The sequence below is a fragment of the Leucopleurus acutus genome (assembly GCF_964270905.1).
Source record: "Leucopleurus acutus genome assembly, chromosome: 11".
Lineage (NCBI taxonomy): Eukaryota > Metazoa > Chordata > Mammalia > Artiodactyla > Delphinidae > Leucopleurus > Leucopleurus acutus.
Genome location: NC_139152.1, coordinates 43,471,403 through 43,487,274, shown reverse-complemented (window position 1 = coordinate 43,487,274; position 15,872 = coordinate 43,471,403). Strand labels below are relative to the sequence as shown.

At 59.4% G+C, this 15,872-nt stretch overlaps 1 protein-coding gene across 2 annotated transcripts; it reads left to right on the top strand.

The window, feature by feature from the left end:
- Positions 1-387: 387 nt before the first annotated feature.
- On the top strand, positions 388-15,435 carry RARG (retinoic acid receptor gamma; the record flags this gene model as incomplete). Of its 2 annotated transcripts, none has more annotated exons than XM_082849912.1 (8): positions 388-571; positions 11,566-11,714; positions 11,931-12,072; positions 12,741-12,901; positions 13,103-13,279; positions 13,671-13,875; positions 14,261-14,419; positions 15,236-15,435. In XM_082849912.1, the coding sequence occupies 8 exons, from the start codon at positions 388-390 to the stop codon at positions 15,433-15,435; spliced, it is 1,377 nt and encodes a 458-aa protein (XP_082706038.1). The 2 variants fall into 2 exon arrangements, with proteins under 2 accessions (XP_082706038.1, XP_082706039.1); XM_082849913.1 differs by lacking the exon at positions 388-571 and adding an exon at positions 7,216-7,381.
- Positions 15,436-15,872: the final 437 nt, after the last annotated feature.

Here is a 15,872-nt window from a genome sequence, read left to right as displayed (position 1 = left end):
CACTTCTTAGCCTAGGAGTCCTCTCTGCCAGGAGTTTGAAGACCATGATTCACCTTGGAAACTCAAGTTACCCTTCCAGGAGAGTTTCTCTGAGCCTGCATCAGCACCTGCCCTGCCTCCCCTACTGTGTGGCAGAGGGCAGCAAGGAGGGAAAAGACTCCAGCTGGGAGAGGGCCATGGGGCCTGGAACCTCAGAGTGATCGTTCTCTCATCCCTCCTTTTCCTTTCTTTCTCCTTAGGAGTCTTGGAGACCCAGTGAGCAGGCCAAGCAGGGCGGGCACGGAGCCTCCCAGGCCAGGGCAGTGGGCATGGGCGGGGGCTGTGGCTGAAGAAGTCCCCCGCCCACTGCAGACCCCAGGGGATTCAGCCTCCCACACTGCAGCCGCCATGGCCACCAATAAGGAGCGACTCTTTACGCCTGGTGCCCTGGGGCCTGGCTCTGGCTACCCAGGGGCTGGCTTCCCCTTCGCCTTCCCAGGGGCACTCAGGGGGTCTCCACCTTTCGAGATGCTGAGTCCTAGCTTCCGGGGCTTGGGCCAGCCTGACCTCCCCAAGGAGATGGCCTCTCTGTGTGAGTCTCAGGGATCTTGGGGGATGAGGGCAAGTGGAAACAGGAGGGCATTTCGTGGGTGGATGATAGAGAAAATTGGTGTCCCAGTTAGGAAGACAGGCAGGGCTGGGGGTTTGATCTAATGGAGGAGGTGACAGGGGTAGCCTCGAGGGGGTTTGGATGTGGAGCCAACGGACGTGCTTGCAAATGAGAGTTCTCCTGGGCAACTAGAATGGGAAAGCGGCACGCCTAAAATCTGGGGCTCTGCAGTTGCCTCCCGAATGACTCAACTAGCAGGGAGAACCCCTTTGTATGGGCAGCCAAGGGTGGGTCTGGTGAAGTTTGAGGCTGCTGCCTGCCTGCAGTGTGGGGTGTGGGGAGCCAGGCTGTGAAGTGGAGGAGTCTGGGAGGCCAATACCCAACTCTGTGATCAAGAGGTAAAATTGTTCTGGGGCTTCCCTGGTGGCACAGTGGTTGAGAGTCCGCCTGCCGATGCAGGGGACGCGGGTTCGTGCCCCGGTCCGGGAAGATCCCACATGCCGCGGAGCGGCTGGGCCCGTGAGCCATGGCCGCTGAGCCTGCGCGTCCGGAGCCCGTGCTCCGCAACGGGAGAGGCCACAGCAGTGAGAGGCCCGCGTACCACAAAAAAAAAAAAAAAAAAAAAAAAAAAAAAGAGGTAAAATTGTTCTGAATTAGGGGGAGCCTGCAAAAAGAGGAATGGAGCCTAGTGCCAGGTGCCCAAAGATGTGTAGGGTCAGGAAACTTCCCTCTTGGTTCTGGGGAGGGTGGAAAACAGCCGCAAAGAAGGTAGCTCTTGTACCATAAGTAATCCGGGGAGGTGCAGGGGGTGTTCCAGAAGCATCCTCTCCTCCAGCCATGTGGGTTGTGGACTCCTCCCCTCTCTCTAGGTCTGGCACGGTACCCACATGCTGTGCAGATCCCTACTTGTCCCTCAGGCCTGCCCTCTTTGAGTGAAGCCTTTGAGTGCTGACAGCAGCAAGCCTTACGCCTCCCTTCATCCCTCTGGATCCCCTCTCCTTCCACTTGGTCGCTGTTCCTCCTCGCTAGGCCATTACAGGCGTGGGTGCCCATGAGCTGGAAGGCTGGGATGCTGGCCTCAGTGTGGGAGCTGGTACAGAGAAGCCTCCACCTGGATAGAAGGGGAGGTGATAGAGAGAGGGGCAGTTCCAGAGAGAGAGAAAGAGAGAGGGAAAAGAAAAGACCAAAAGATAAAGACATCCTTTATAGCTCCATAAGCTGAGAGAGAGAGAGAGAGAGGTGGAGAGAAGGGGCCTGCCTTTAGGAGCACTCAGAGGGTGTGTGTGTGTGTGTGTGTGTGTGTGTGTGTGAAGGGGTGACTAGGCCTGGCTGGCAGCTCTGCTGGAAAGAGCTTGCTCATCTAGAGAAGGTGTGTGCGTGTGTGAGAGGCCATATGCAGTTGTGTGTGCACAGCATGGCCCTGCTCACATACAGAATTCCAGGGTTGCAACAAAGAGTCAGTGTGAAGAGTGAGGCAGTATTTCATAGGGCTGCTGACGGTGTGTCTGGGGTTTGGTGAGGCCGGCCGGTGGCCTGTCTGTAGTCCAACAGGGGTTATTTGGGTGGCACGCAGGTGAACGAGAGAGCACAAAGCCCCCCTTTCTGGAAACCTCAGCTGGGCTTCCCCTACCTCATTTGCACCCCAAGAATCTGTCCCAGGGTCTGCGGGGTGGGAGGGAACCACCCTCCCCACATGAATGTACTTCTTGCAGAGGGCAGTACAACTCAATATCTTGGGACTTGATTTTCCAGAGTTCCTGAGGCAGCTAAGGGAGCGTGAGTGAGGAGGCAGAGTAGAGAGAGTGGTGGCGGGGAGAATGCCGAGAGCCAGCAGCCAGTCCCCAGTGAAGTTCTCCATGTGCCCCTGTGCCCTGGACACACTGAGACCAAGGTCAGGGTTCAAAGTGAGGTCAAGGTAGGGGAAGCGGTCAGACTAGGCTGCATCCCCAAAGGTCGCCCTGCAGGAGGAGGGGCTGAAAGAAGAAATCCCAGGGAGGAGCCAGAACCAGGGCAGGTAGCTGGGGAGGGTGCGGCTGGCAGCAGGGGGACAGGCCTGGGCAGAGAGGGGGCAGTGGAGTGGGGAGGAGGGAAAGGCCTGGGTCCAGACAGCTTGCATGGGAGTGGGGCACGCAGCACCTAGTGGTGAATGAGAGGGACCAGTGGGGAGAGGAGGGGATCCTGGAGTCTGGGAGACCTCCCGCAGTGGGACAGTGGCTGAAGGGGGAAAGCGTATTCTCTCACTTCTCTGCCCTGCTGTCCCTTTTTGGCTGGGACATCTAATGGAGGGGGATTGGAGGCCTAAGTCTGATGCCAAAGCCACACTCACCTGGAGTCTGGGTCTCTCTCTTCAGCCTCTCTCCCCTGATCTGTGGGAGGGAGTGGGGAGGGTCCCTGAAGGAGTCTGGAACTTCTCCCTGGGGCTGGCTCCTGAATCCTACTGCTGGGTCGGTCCCTAGCACCTTGGAGACATCCATGTTGAGAAGGGCAGCCTTGCTCCATCTGTTGGGGTGCTCTAGGGGCCTGAGTGGTTAAGGCAGGCGTCTCAGAACCTCATGGTGGAGGAGGGTAGCGGGAAGGGGAGCACCTGCGGCCGCCGGGGCAGCAGAGGCCTGTGTGCGTGGGAAAGTGGAGGGGTGTGTGTGTGTCTCTGTGTGTGTGTACACACACGCACACAGGTTTGGGTGTGCTTGCTCGCACACATGCATAAAACCCTGCTATCTGTGTCCTCGTGTATCTCCATGTTTATGAACACTGGTGAGTTGTATGTTTGTTTTATCGAGACTGCAGGGAACAGAGTGTGATGGGAGGGAAGGGAAGCCTTGCCCTCCTCCCCCTCTTGAGGAGATAGCTGGTGTCCTGAGGACCTAGCTCTGCCTGTCCTCTGAACTTGGGGACAGTGTCTCTGGGCAAAGGAGCCCAGGCTGCACCATACACTAAGTCACATGGAGAAACTGAGAGCAGGCTGGCACAGGAAGAAAAAGAGTTCTACTTAAAAGAAACTGAAAAAGAGAGACTCAGAGACCTAAACGAGATGAGAGGGAAATAACACAGGCTGAAAGGCGCAGACACAGAGAGAACCCAGACTCCGGGAGAGGCAAAGGGCCTTGTTAAGCAGGCGGTACCGGTGGTGAGCAGGCGGCAGCGAGGCCTCCTCCAGGAAAAAAACCCAGCCGACTGCCTCCTTCCCCTCCCCTCCCTGGTCTCTCCTGCTCAGGCTCGGGCTCCAGCTTCAGGCCGACACAAACGGGGCTTTGATTGCAACAGGAAACCTCTCTGGCGGGGGGAGCTGGGCAAGCCGCCGCCGCTGGGGCCCAGGCTGCACCCCCGTCTCCTGGCCCCCTCCCCGGTCCCAGCCCCCATCCTGCCCAGCACTCCTGCTTTGGGGCCCGTCCCTCATTCACACCTCCCTATTCCTTCGCTCCACTGCTGCCCCCTCCTCCAGAGACCCCTCCTATTGCCCTTCAGGTGGGACTCCTAAGTTAGGACTTACCCTTGGGGTGGGGCCTCCTTTGCTTTGAAATGCCCCAACTTCAGTTTTTTGAGGGAAGGTTCTGGAAGAAAAGGAGAATTTAGCTTGAGGAATTCAGAGCCAGTTATCCTCAAGCCCCTTCCAGAAGGTGGCAGGAGGGGAGGAAAGGAGGGATGAAGGGGTTAGCTGTTCCTCCCCGCACAGCCTCTTGTTGGCCAAATTCATCCTTGCCAGGGTGGTAGAGGCTCTGAGGGGTGACCACACCAGATTCAGTGCGAAGGGCTTCATTAGTGGGGGAGGGGTACATTTCTCCTTGCCTCTGGGGCCATGACTTTGTGGGGCTCTAGCTGGGAGGGGTGCGCCTTGGTGGTGGGGATCACAGGGAAGGGGGTGAGTCAGGCAGCAGCCCCCCCTCATACTCCCACCAGGCTGGTGGAGAACATCTGGTTCCCATGAAATGCTAGAAGGCTAATGGGTCTAATTGCTGCAATAAGGGCTGGGGGGACTTTGGGGAAAAGAGGGGGCACTAGATTCCCCCATCCTCTTACCTTCTCCTCAAGGCTAAGACTGTCTAGAATGGGGGGTCGGGGTTGGAGGTTAGGGTGGGCCTGACACCCCAATGCCTGGTCCCTTCTAAGGCCCCCTCTCCCTGCAATGCCTGGGAAGCACACACAGATGGGGTGATGAGGAGTGGGGTGCATCTGGTGGAGAGAAAAGGGGGCTATTGAGAACTCATGACTTCCTGGAGCCCTCCCCCCACTCCTCCTGTGCCCCACTCCCAACCCCCCTCCCTGTGGCCTGGCCACTTCTGGTTCTAATTACCAACCAGGCAGGCCTGACTTAATTGGGACCTTTCAGATTTCGGAGGGGGAAGGGTGGGGGGGACTGACAGCCTACAGTTGACTAATCAGGGCTGTCTTCTCCCCTTGTTTTGGGGGTACTCCCCACTTTGCACTTAATTGACTTTTTTTTGCCACTGGCCATGTTCTGATTCAGAAGTCTGTCACCCCTTTTTTCTTTTTGTGGGGGATGGCTGGAGTCAGAAATGGGGTATTTGGGGGTTGGGGGCAAGAACAGGGAGCTCAGGCTGGACTGGAAAGAGCAATGCATTCCCTCTTCATCCCTGCTACGAGTCCCCCGAGTCGGCCCTGCCACCCCGCGGCCCCCCATCCGACAACCAGGCCCTCCTTCCCAGCCCTGCCCCTTTCAGTCCCCGGCAGCCACCCCGGCCCCTCCTCCGCGCCTGCCTTCCCTTCCCTCGCCTACTCTGGCACCCCTTCCTGCTCTTTATTCTTCCAAACTGGCGCCCCACTCCTGCGGCACCCCAGTGCGCCCCCCACCCGGTACAACAGATTCTTAGAAAAGCGCGCCCCGCCCTGGCCCAGCCACCGCCGCCGGGAGGGGGAAGGGGCCGGGCCGGGCGCCTCTCCCGCTCCCCCGGCACTCCCCTTGTGAGCGGCGCTGACAGAGCCGGCTGGGCCGGCCCGCCGGGCGGCCGGGCGGCCGGGCGGCGGGCGGGGCGCGGGGAAGGGGGCGGTTTCCGGGAGTCGCCGCCGCTGGCGCTGTCCCGGGGCCAGGGTCCCCGACTCGGCCCGGCTCGGCGAGGGCAAACTCTTGACGTGGCCCAACTCCCGCCCCCCCCACCCCCTTCTCCGCCGGTCGAGGGCACTCAGTGCCCGGAAGGGGCCCGCGAGGGAGGAGTGGGGCGGCCCTCGGAGATCCGAAGGGCACTAAGTGTGGCGCTGAAGGGGAGAAGGGGCAGTTTGCCACTGGTGGGGGTATTTAATGACTCTGAGAACAGTTACCGACCAGACGCGCAGTTATTGCCGAAGAGGCACTTGGCACTTGGGGGCGACTGGCACGGTAGCGACTCTGGGGGAGGGGAGCTGGCACTCAGGAAGGCAGTGTCGTCCGAGGCGCAGCTGGCACGGCGGGAGCAGTTTGGGGTGGGAGTCTTGTGCTGAAGTCAGGTTCGAGGAAGGGGCATTGGATGAGCTCCGGGAGTGTCAGCCGCAGGATGGGGCTTGGGGGACTCGGAGGGAGGCGGCCCCGGCCGCAGCGGAGGGAGCACTCCTCGGCCTAAGAAGGGTAGACTCCGGCTGCGCAGGAGGGGCGGGGGGGGGGTGCTCCGCGGCGGCGCGGGCTACGGCCTGGGCGGGGTGGGGCGGGGCCGGGTCAGGAGGAGGTGAGCGCGCCCGGCCACCCGCCCCGAGGGGGGTTCCCGGAGAGTTCACGGCGGGAGCGCGCTCCGGCCCTCCGACCGGGGGTGGGAGGACGGGAAGGAAGGAGCAGGCCGCGCGCGCCGAGCCGCAGGAATGTAATGTTCGGCCCTGCAGCGCGCGCGCGGAGGGAGAGGGAGGAGCCAGGCCTGGGAATGAGCGGGTGGAGGTAGTGCAGGTCCCTGGGCTCTGGAGAAGTGCCGCGCGCAGGGAACTTACATGTTTCCTCTCCCCAGTCCTCCTTGACACCCCTGCCTGTACTGACTTGTGTAAAAAAAGGAGCGCTGGGGGGAGGGGAAACTCGAAAGGAAATGCGTGTGCTCGGTTTCTCCACTCTTTCCCCCATCCCCGACCTTGGCACGCGCCTAAGTGCAAAAGCTTGCAAAGCCTCCGAGCAGTGGAGAGAGAATCCTTGCAAGCGTTCTCCCGAGCCAGGTGTGTTTGCAAAAACGTGTGTACACCTCTAATTTTATGCGCGTGCAGACATGCACGTGCACTATTGCCTATTTGCAGACGCGTGGTGCCTGCCAAGATAAATGCATGCTCGGATGTGTGTCTAAGCAAGCAAGCGCGCCACGGTGCGAGTGCGTGTCTTCCACTCCCAGCTCTGCTCATCTTGGTGCCCGGCCCCCTTAGCGCTCCAAGCCCCACCCCCCACCCCGCCGGGCTTCGCTTTTACAAAACGTCTCCCCTGTGCTAGCCGCCGAGGCGCCCAGAGTGAGGCGGACAGCGGCTGGAGCGGCAGCCCCGGCTCTGCGCCCCGCCCAGTCCCTTTCCCCTGCTGGGGATCCCCTTCTTCCCCGCCCACCCCTTACCCCCTATGCAGCCCGGCGCCCTATGCTAGCCCTCCCCCTCCCCCCCTCCAGGAGCGGGGCGCCGCCGGGGGAGGAGGGGGAATCGGCTGCGGGTCCTCGGTGTTTCTAGCACCCAGCTTCCCTCCAAGCCGGGTCGCGATGTACGACTGCATGGAAACGTTTGCCCCGGGTCCGCGACGGCTGTACGGGGCAGCCGGACCCGGGGCCGGCTTGCTGCGCAGAGCCACCGGCAGCTCCTGTTTCGCCGGACTCGAGTCTTTTGCCTGGCCGCAACCCGCCAGTCTGCAATGTAGGTACCCGAGCCCTACATTGGGGGTGGGGTGCGGGGTGCGGGACAGGCAGCGGCTCTCTCGTTCCGTGTGTAAAAGGTGGACTTGGGTTGCAAGTGGAGATCCTGACCCTTTCTTTCCATGTGAGGGCCGGGTGTGTAGGAAAGAGGTACTGGCCCTTTAAACGTGGGGGCCTCAGCGACTCCTTTGGGTGTGTGCAGTAGTGTTTGGAGTGTGTGTGTGTTTTTTATGGTGGGTGTATAGCTAGGACCTGTGGTTGGTGACCCTCCAGAGTTCCCGGGGATAGGGAGAGGCCGAGGTGCGTTGGTAGTTTGTGCCGGCAGGTCCGTGGCCCGGGAGGGTTATGGCACCCAGGACCGTGAGTGGAGTTCGTAAAGTCCATGTGGGAAGTCGCGAGTGTAAAAATATTATTTGCAGAGCGTGTGCATCCCTGGAGTGTGCAACGCCTCGCTTAGGCGGTGCGGGTGTGGGCGTAAGGGTCTCTCCAAGCAGCGTCGCCCTCCGCCAGCGTTGGCAGGTCCGCATGGCCCCGTGTGGGGATGTTTGTGACTTGAGGCCGGGAGGGCGTGTGCCCTGCGTGGCTGCGGGGGCGGTTTTGGAAAGTGCTGTGTTCGAGCGTGCACCCTCTGTGTGTGCTGCGTGCGGGGTGTAAGGGGTTGTGCACGCAAGCGGGGCCAGGCTGGGTTCTGGCGTCCCCCTCCCCCATTGAGAAAAGAAATTTTAGGAAATGTGTATAGGGTTGTGTGCACTTTTTCCTATGGCTCGAGCCCACAACTTCAGTAGGAAACGAAAAGTTTCAATAAAAGTTGGGCTTACGGTGAGGAGTGGCCTGGAGGTGGCAGCGACGGGGGGAGCGGGACTCCTGGGTCCCCAAATATCCACCTTCCCTTTTCTGTGAAATGGGAGATGCCAGGCCTGGGGCCCTGGAACCCCTTTCCAGAGCGGTAATAAAAAGCCGGGGATTGAGAGGCAGTAAAAATGAAGTCCAGATGAGAGGCGGCTTTGAAGCCCGGGCTGAAGTGCCTGGCGGGGCTGGGGGGGGGTGGGGAGGGGAGCCTGGAACACCCCCGAATTTCCCCGGGCCTGGGACGGCGCTCGGAGCCCGGGGACGCGGGGCTGGGGGGCACGCTGGGAAGGGGCGGGCGGCGGGCGCCCTGGGAGTGCGCGCGCGGGGTCACTGAGCCCCCGCCAACGCGCCTCGCTCCTTGGCACTCGGCAGCGCTGTTTACGAGATCAGCTTTTTTTTTTTTTTTTTTTTTGGTCTTTTGGTTGCAGGGCAGAGCTGCTCAGATTTAACAACTGGGAGACTGGAAGAGGGAGGTGGCAAACAGTACCGTGAGGTGGGGCGGGGCAAGAATGAAAAGCGTAGCATTTAAAGGGCGGGGAAAGTGTGAACTATCGCCTTGCACCAAATCCTTGTGAATTCTTAACCTTCCCTCATGGCCCAATAGAATGGGGACGTGGGGTATGTTGGGAGGGGTGCTGAGATGGAGAGAATCTCCCAGGAAGGGTTTTTGCGGGGGCTGGGCAGGAACCCCATCTTTTTCAGGCCCAGGGAAGCCTGTGGGACTTGGCTGGCAGTATGTTTTTGCATTTCAGTTTGGACCAACAATTTTGGCCTCTAGGGTCTTGGTGGGCCTCGGGCCTGCTCCACACACTTTCAGAGAGAAAGTGGTTTAGACCTGTGTGTCTAATCCAGGGAAGGAAAGAGGTCCTTTGGTGTGTTTGTATCTGGCAGCGTCGGTGTCCTGGTGCTGCGTTGGCAGGCCGTGGGTGTTTGGGGGCAGAGCTTCTCGCTTGCAGCGGTGAAGCGAGCGCTGGGTGTTGTGTGTCCTCCCTATGACTTGTGCATCCAGCTCCACGGTGTGGCTGGAGTGAGTGTGCCTCTGTGCCCGCCTGCCTGGGTGTTCTTTTGTGCCAGGGTCCCGCTGGGGTATAGGAGCCCACTGGTAAAGTGCCTGCTTTTGTGCCCAGTGTGTTGTTGACGTGTGAGAGTGTCTCCAAGGAGGTGTGTGTCAGATTGTGAGTCCAGGCTTCTCGGCCCTGGGCCTCGCAGCTGGGAGTGTTTACAGCCGGTTATAAAGAGTTTGTTTGAAGCTCCGCACAGCCTGGCCAGGAATTTCCTCAATTTCAGCAATTTGGGCTTTAAAAGGAGAAAACCCCAGAGCCACCCCCCTCCTCCCCTGCAGGGGCCCCTGCTTAGCCAGGAGCAGCATCCCCCCGGTGCTGGGGTCTCTGCCCAGGGCTGAGAAGGGAATCTCAGTGGAGTGACAACGATTAGCCTTCCTGTGCCCTTTGCTCCCAGACTGACCAGAGCTACTGGGCTGCGCTTTAGGGTTCAGGGACGGGAGTGTGCCAGAGGGGTTCCGAGAAGGGGTGACAGTACCACGCATATGACAAAAGCTGCCCGTGGGCCTGTCTCCCTGCCACCCCCAGTCTCATAATAATTGGCTGGCAGTGGCCCATGCCAGTCTGACCACACCCAGGCCCTTTTGCAAGAGAGGAAATGAGGCAGCGCTCTGCGGGCAGGGAGGGCGTCAGCGCCGAGTGAGCACCACCCCACGCACTGGCCTGTGGGCAGCACATGTGCCCTCAGAGGACACCGGGACCATCCTGAAAGGCATTCCAGCCCACCCCCCATCTCTCAGCACCAACCGCCTCCCCCGGGCCCGACCCCGGATTTCCCACCAAGTCCTAAATAGACTCCAGGCACCCTCCTTTCCTCCCCTCCTCTCTCCTTTTTCATTGGGGAATCTCACTCCAGCTGGATTCTTATGCTAATTGAGTGTCTGTGTGTGCCGGGGGGTGGGGAGGGCTTTCCTCCTGTGGGGAGGGTGGAGCTAGCCTGGAACCCCTGCGTCCGGGCCTTCCTTCTGTCCTTCGGGTGGCCTGGGTGGACTTCTGACCAGGTGGGCTACAGCAGGTTAGAAGGAAGAAGGTGTTCACGAGGTGGGTGCAAGCAAGGGACGCTCCTTAGGGAGGGTCTTAGGGTTTTCCTGCATTAACTTAGGCCCTCCAGGTTTGGGCAACTGGTCCTACAGGTTGAATAATTTATAGATTTTTTCAAGTCTTGAAGATCGGCCACACACCCAGAAGAGGTTTACTCAGCAGCCTCCCAAACAGAGGGCGTCCTCCCCCCCGCACTGTGCGTGGCATGGGCGGAGATCTCTTTCGAGCTGTGTTTGGGTATTTGCAGGGGAAGTTTAGGAGTGAAGACACGGCTCAGAGAGGGTCCAGAGATGGCTCCCCTCCCCCATCAGCCCTGTTTACCCACTGTCGCCTGACTTCTCTGCTTTGCTACACCCCCAGCAGCTTCTAGACCTGAGAATCTGAGCAAATACCTGTCTCCCTTTCCCAACTTCTCTAACTCCTGGCCAGGTCACGTAGATCTAGTTAGAAGACCTGAGAGCCTTGGCTCCACCATAACCGGCAGTGTGGCACTGGGCTGGTCGCTTCTCTCTCTTGGCCTCAGTTTCTTTGGGTGTAAAATAAGGCTGTTGCATGTGCCCTAACCTACCTTCCCAATACCTGTGTCCCATTTCCTCCACTGTCTCCGTGGTTTCTGGGGAAAAGGACACTGGCGATTGTTTGGGGGGTGATATGAGGGAGAGAAGCTCAAGGATTGTCTACCCTGTACTGCTTGAGAGAAAACGAGGTTCTGTTCTGCCTCCTGAACCTCCTGGCCATTTAGCCAGGTGCTAGCCACAGGTGGTCTGGAATTGGCCTCCTCACACCCAGATCTATGGCCTCGTGAGGAGGAGAAGGGTAGGAGGGAGACTACCCAGCAGGGACCCGATGTGAGAGGGAGTGACTAGAGAGTTAAGAGCCACGGGCCCGTAACACACCTACTTTGTAGCTGGGGAAACTGAGGCCCAGAGAATTTAACTTCTGGGATGGCCTCGACCTAGAATTTGGAGAATTGAGCAGTGTCCCGTAGGGCATTATTGCAGGGGGAGATGGCCAGACCGGGAGGTCGTAGTGGTTGTTTGGGGGTTTCTGGACGTGTTTACTATGGGGCTGTATATGGGTTGTTGGGACTTTAAATCACTGTGGTGGCGATGGTGTTGTCACCGCTGAGCCAGAGGAAGAAGTGGGAATGGGGGGGCAGTGTGTATCTGATGAGGATGCCTAGAGATCTGAGGGGTCCTTCTTCCCTGACCCTCCCATCACTGCTTCCCCACAGCGGTGGAGACGCAGAGCACTAGCTCAGAGGAGATGGTGCCCAGCTCGCCCTCACCCCCTCCACCTCCCCGGGTCTACAAGCCGTGCTTCGTGTGCAATGACAAGTCCTCTGGCTACCACTACGGGGTCAGCTCTTGTGAAGGCTGCAAGGTGTGTACGTGCTGGAGGCGGGCGCACTGGGCATCCAGTTACCTGCGTGAGATCAGAGACTCACTGGGTGTGGGTGGGTATCCCTCTGAGGTGGGAGGTACTGGCTGCTTTGCACAGAGGTGGTTAATAGATTGGCTCAGGCCTGCAAGGCCTGTGAGAGGCTGGTACTCCCAACATCCTGCTTCACTGACCCTCCTCCCTTACCCCCAACTCCAGGGCTTCTTCCGCCGCAGCATCCAGAAGAACATGGTGTACACATGTCACCGCGACAAAAACTGTATCATCAACAAGGTGACCCGGAATCGTTGCCAGTACTGCCGGCTACAGAAGTGCTTTGAAGTCGGCATGTCCAAGGAAGGTAGGCCCTCAGGCCTGCCTGGGCAGGAGTGCTCCTGTCCTAGCCTGTGGTTGCCACCCTCTTCCCACTGGCCACCCCCACTTTCCTGACCTCTGCAAGTCCAGCCTCCAGCCGCCCTGGAGTGCTGTGCCTCCTCCCTGGCCAGTCCTATTTGATTAGCTCCATTCACCCAGGAGACCCCACCCCTTCCCATTCTCCCTTCTCAGAGCTTAACCCTTCCTCTGAATGAGTGAATGGGGGTTACCGGTGCACATTCCCTGTTTCATGGGGAAGTTAGGGGGGCTTGCCAGTCCCCTCCCCTGCTCCCAGGACTGAGCCTGAGGTGGATCTGGGGTGCCCCCCCTCCCCTGCACCATTGTGCTGCCAAGGCTATAAGTGGATATCCTGCTGCCTGCATATCCTGCCCCCCCTCCCCAGCTCCTGCAGGGTGACAGGAAGGGCAGGATGGAGCCGAAGGGCCTGGGGAGGGAGCAGGGCCTGCAGGCCCTGGGTGGGGCTGGGGAGAGCCAGCCTGGGAATGGGAGCTCGGGTAGGAGACAGGGAAACTGAGGCCCCGCCCAGGGTCCCAGGGAAGGGATGCTCCGGAGCACATTAAGTTAGGGTAAGAGGGGATACCCAGAGGGAGGTTCTGAGGGTCTTGATCCTCTCCCTGCACCTCCACCCCCCAGCTGTGCGGAATGATCGGAACAAGAAGAAGAAAGAGGTGAAGGAAGAAGGGTCACTTGACAGCTATGAGCTGAGCCCCCAGTTAGAAGAGCTCATCACCAAGGTCAGCAAAGCCCATCAGGAGACCTTCCCCTCGCTCTGCCAGCTGGGCAAATACACCACGGTGAGGAGTGGGCAGGGCCCCAGTGAGGGCAGGGGACCATTGACTTTGGAGAACGGGTAGGGGTTGTGTTGGAGGCCATGGTCCGGTGCTGACAAACAAGGAGGGCATCCGAATGCAGAAGGGAGAGCCTGGGGTATTGGCAGAAAGAAGACAGCGCCCAGGATAGGCCTTCGTTTGTGTTCTAACCGGACCTTCCTGCAGAACTCCAGTGCAGACCACCGGGTGCAGCTGGATCTGGGGCTGTGGGATAAGTTCAGCGAGCTAGCCACCAAGTGCATCATCAAGATTGTGGAGTTTGCCAAACGGCTGCCCGGCTTTACGGGGCTCAGCATTGCTGACCAGATCACTCTGCTCAAGGCTGCCTGCCTGGACATCCTAGTAAGTTAAGACCCGTGGCCTGTCTTCTGCCACAGCCTGACCCTCGTATGAGACCAAGGAGCTGGCCCACACAGAGATTTCATTATCTCTCTTCCCCACTCCAATCTGGGACTCCCCAGATCTCCTCGAAACCCAAGCTCTTTTTGTTTTAATCTCTGCCCCTGAGATCTGACCCTAGACTTCTGGGTGCCCTGCCTCCTTCTGACTTCTCTTCCCTCCCCCAACTTCAGACCCTCCATCTCTCTGCCTCGCTCCCCCTGCCAGCTTCAGGTGGCCCTCCTTCAGGACCTAACCTCCTCACTTTCCACCTGCACCTCATTCCCTCTTTTCCCCACCCCCACAGCGCTCCTTCCCAGAGACAGCACTAACCCTGCCCCCTGCCTACCTCCAGATGCTGCGGATCTGCACAAGGTACACCCCCGAGCAGGACACCATGACCTTCTCTGACGGGCTGACCCTGAACCGGACCCAGATGCACAATGCTGGCTTCGGGCCCCTCACAGACCTCGTCTTTGCCTTTGCTGGGCAGCTCCTGCCACTGGAGATGGATGATACAGAGACAGGGCTGCTCAGTGCCATCTGCCTCATCTGCGGAGGTGCGGGGGCGCCCCCTGGCGTTTGCTCGGACTGCTTTCCCACCACACCCTACACCCGATTGATCTCCCACCTGGCGGGAGACCTTGGTCCCATCCTCAGCTCCAGTACAGACTCCCCGGCAGCCTGCAACAAAGGACAAGAAGAGGGGAAGAGCCAGGGGGAGCTGAGGAGACCCCCGATACCAGTGCTGACATAGAGGTCTGGGCAGGAGTGATTTACCAGAGAAAACCTCTTGCCAGAGGCGGGGAAGGGATTGGAACAGGGGAGATGTCCTGGGTGGGGCTCATGGTCAAAGTTTGGGGCCTGGAGGGCCATAGGGCAGGGCCGCTTGTCACTGTCTTCCCCATCTCTTCCTCTCTCACTCCCCTGTGCTTGTCCCCCCAGACCGCATGGACCTGGAGGAGCCTGAGAAAGTGGACAAGCTTCAGGAGCCGCTGCTGGAAGCCCTGAGGCTCTATGCCCGGCGGCGACGGCCCAGCCAGCCCTACATGTTCCCGAGGATGCTCATGAAGATCACTGACCTCCGGGGCATCAGCACCAAGGGTTAGTCGGGAGCGAGCCTCCCCTCTCTCTTCCCGGAGCTGCTGGTCTCCTGGGTCAGGCAGAGACAAGAACAGAGTGGGTGAGAACCAGGCAGCCTACACGAGCATCCTAGCTCAGCCACTTGCTAGTGGGGACACTTGGGCAAGTGCTTTTCTTTTATTGTTTTTCTGCTTGTAAACTGGGCTAGACTTACAGCTACCTCCTAAGTTCTGTGAGGATGAAACGAGTTAACACACAATGGGCTTAGAACTGCACTGAGTTACAACTTCAGTTCCTCCGTTGCAGTAGCCACATTTCCAGTGCTCAGTAACACTGTGCAGCCAGGTACTCCTGCGCTGGACAGAGGAGGTATTTCCTTCATCACAGAAAGTTCTATTGGACAACACTGGTTTAGGAGGATGCCTGGAAGATAGTGTTTGATAAATATTAGTTCTAATTATAAATGTTATTAAGAACAGCCCTAAAAAAAAAAAAAAAAAAAAGAACAGCCCTAGGAACAACTGGCAAGCTATGGACAATGGGGGCGGGGGTCCAGGGTCCAGGGAGTGGGGCTGGAATTGGGCACCACGTGATTTTTGAGGAGACAGCCTAAAAGGATGGGACAGATGGGCAACAGGCTTGGCAGAGAAGACAGGCAGAGGCTCCAGGCAGAGGAGCAGTCCCCGGGAACCCTAGAATAGGGAGAGGGTGACAGAGGTGGCAGGCCGGTGCTGGGAGCCCCCAGAGGGGAGCTAGAGGGCAGTCCAGCAAGGTTAAGGTGTCAGCCTTAGGGGCTGTACCTCAGCCCCCCCGAACCTCCTTGTCCCTCCATTGCAGGAGCAGAAAGGGCCATTACCCTGAAGATGGAGATTCCGGGCCCGATGCCTCCCCTGATCCGAGAAATGCTGGAGAACCCCGAAATGTTTGAGGACGACTCCTCGCAGCCTGGCCCCCACCCCAAGGCCTCCAGCGAGGATGAGGTTCCTGGGGGCCAGGGCAGAGGGGGCCGCAGCCCCCACCCTGACCAGGGCCCCTGACTTCCCCTGTCTCAGGGGTTGGGGGCTCCAGGCAGCAGACTGACCATCTCCCAGACACCGCCAGTGACTGAGGGAGGACCTGCTCTGCCCTCTCCCCACCCCTTCCACTGAGCTCCTTGTTTTTGCCAAAGTTTCCAGGGGTGCCTCCATGTTCATCCCCTTCCTGCTCTAACCGGCTCCCTCTCCAGTCTTGGGAGCCTGCCCTGTTCCCTCCAGGAGAGAGGGCAGAGGGGTGAGCCTGAGTTTGGACTCTAAAATCTCAGCACTGCCCCTCAGACACCAGGGTCCCAGGCTCCCCAGGGCAGGAGGAAGACCCTGCCATTCCACAGCCCCTTCCTCTGCCGGGTGCTTAGGCCTCTGGGAGCAAATAGGAACACTAGAGACCAAAGGGAGGGGGGCGTTGGGGGAGGGCTGAGCCCACCCTCTTGCCCCAGTCC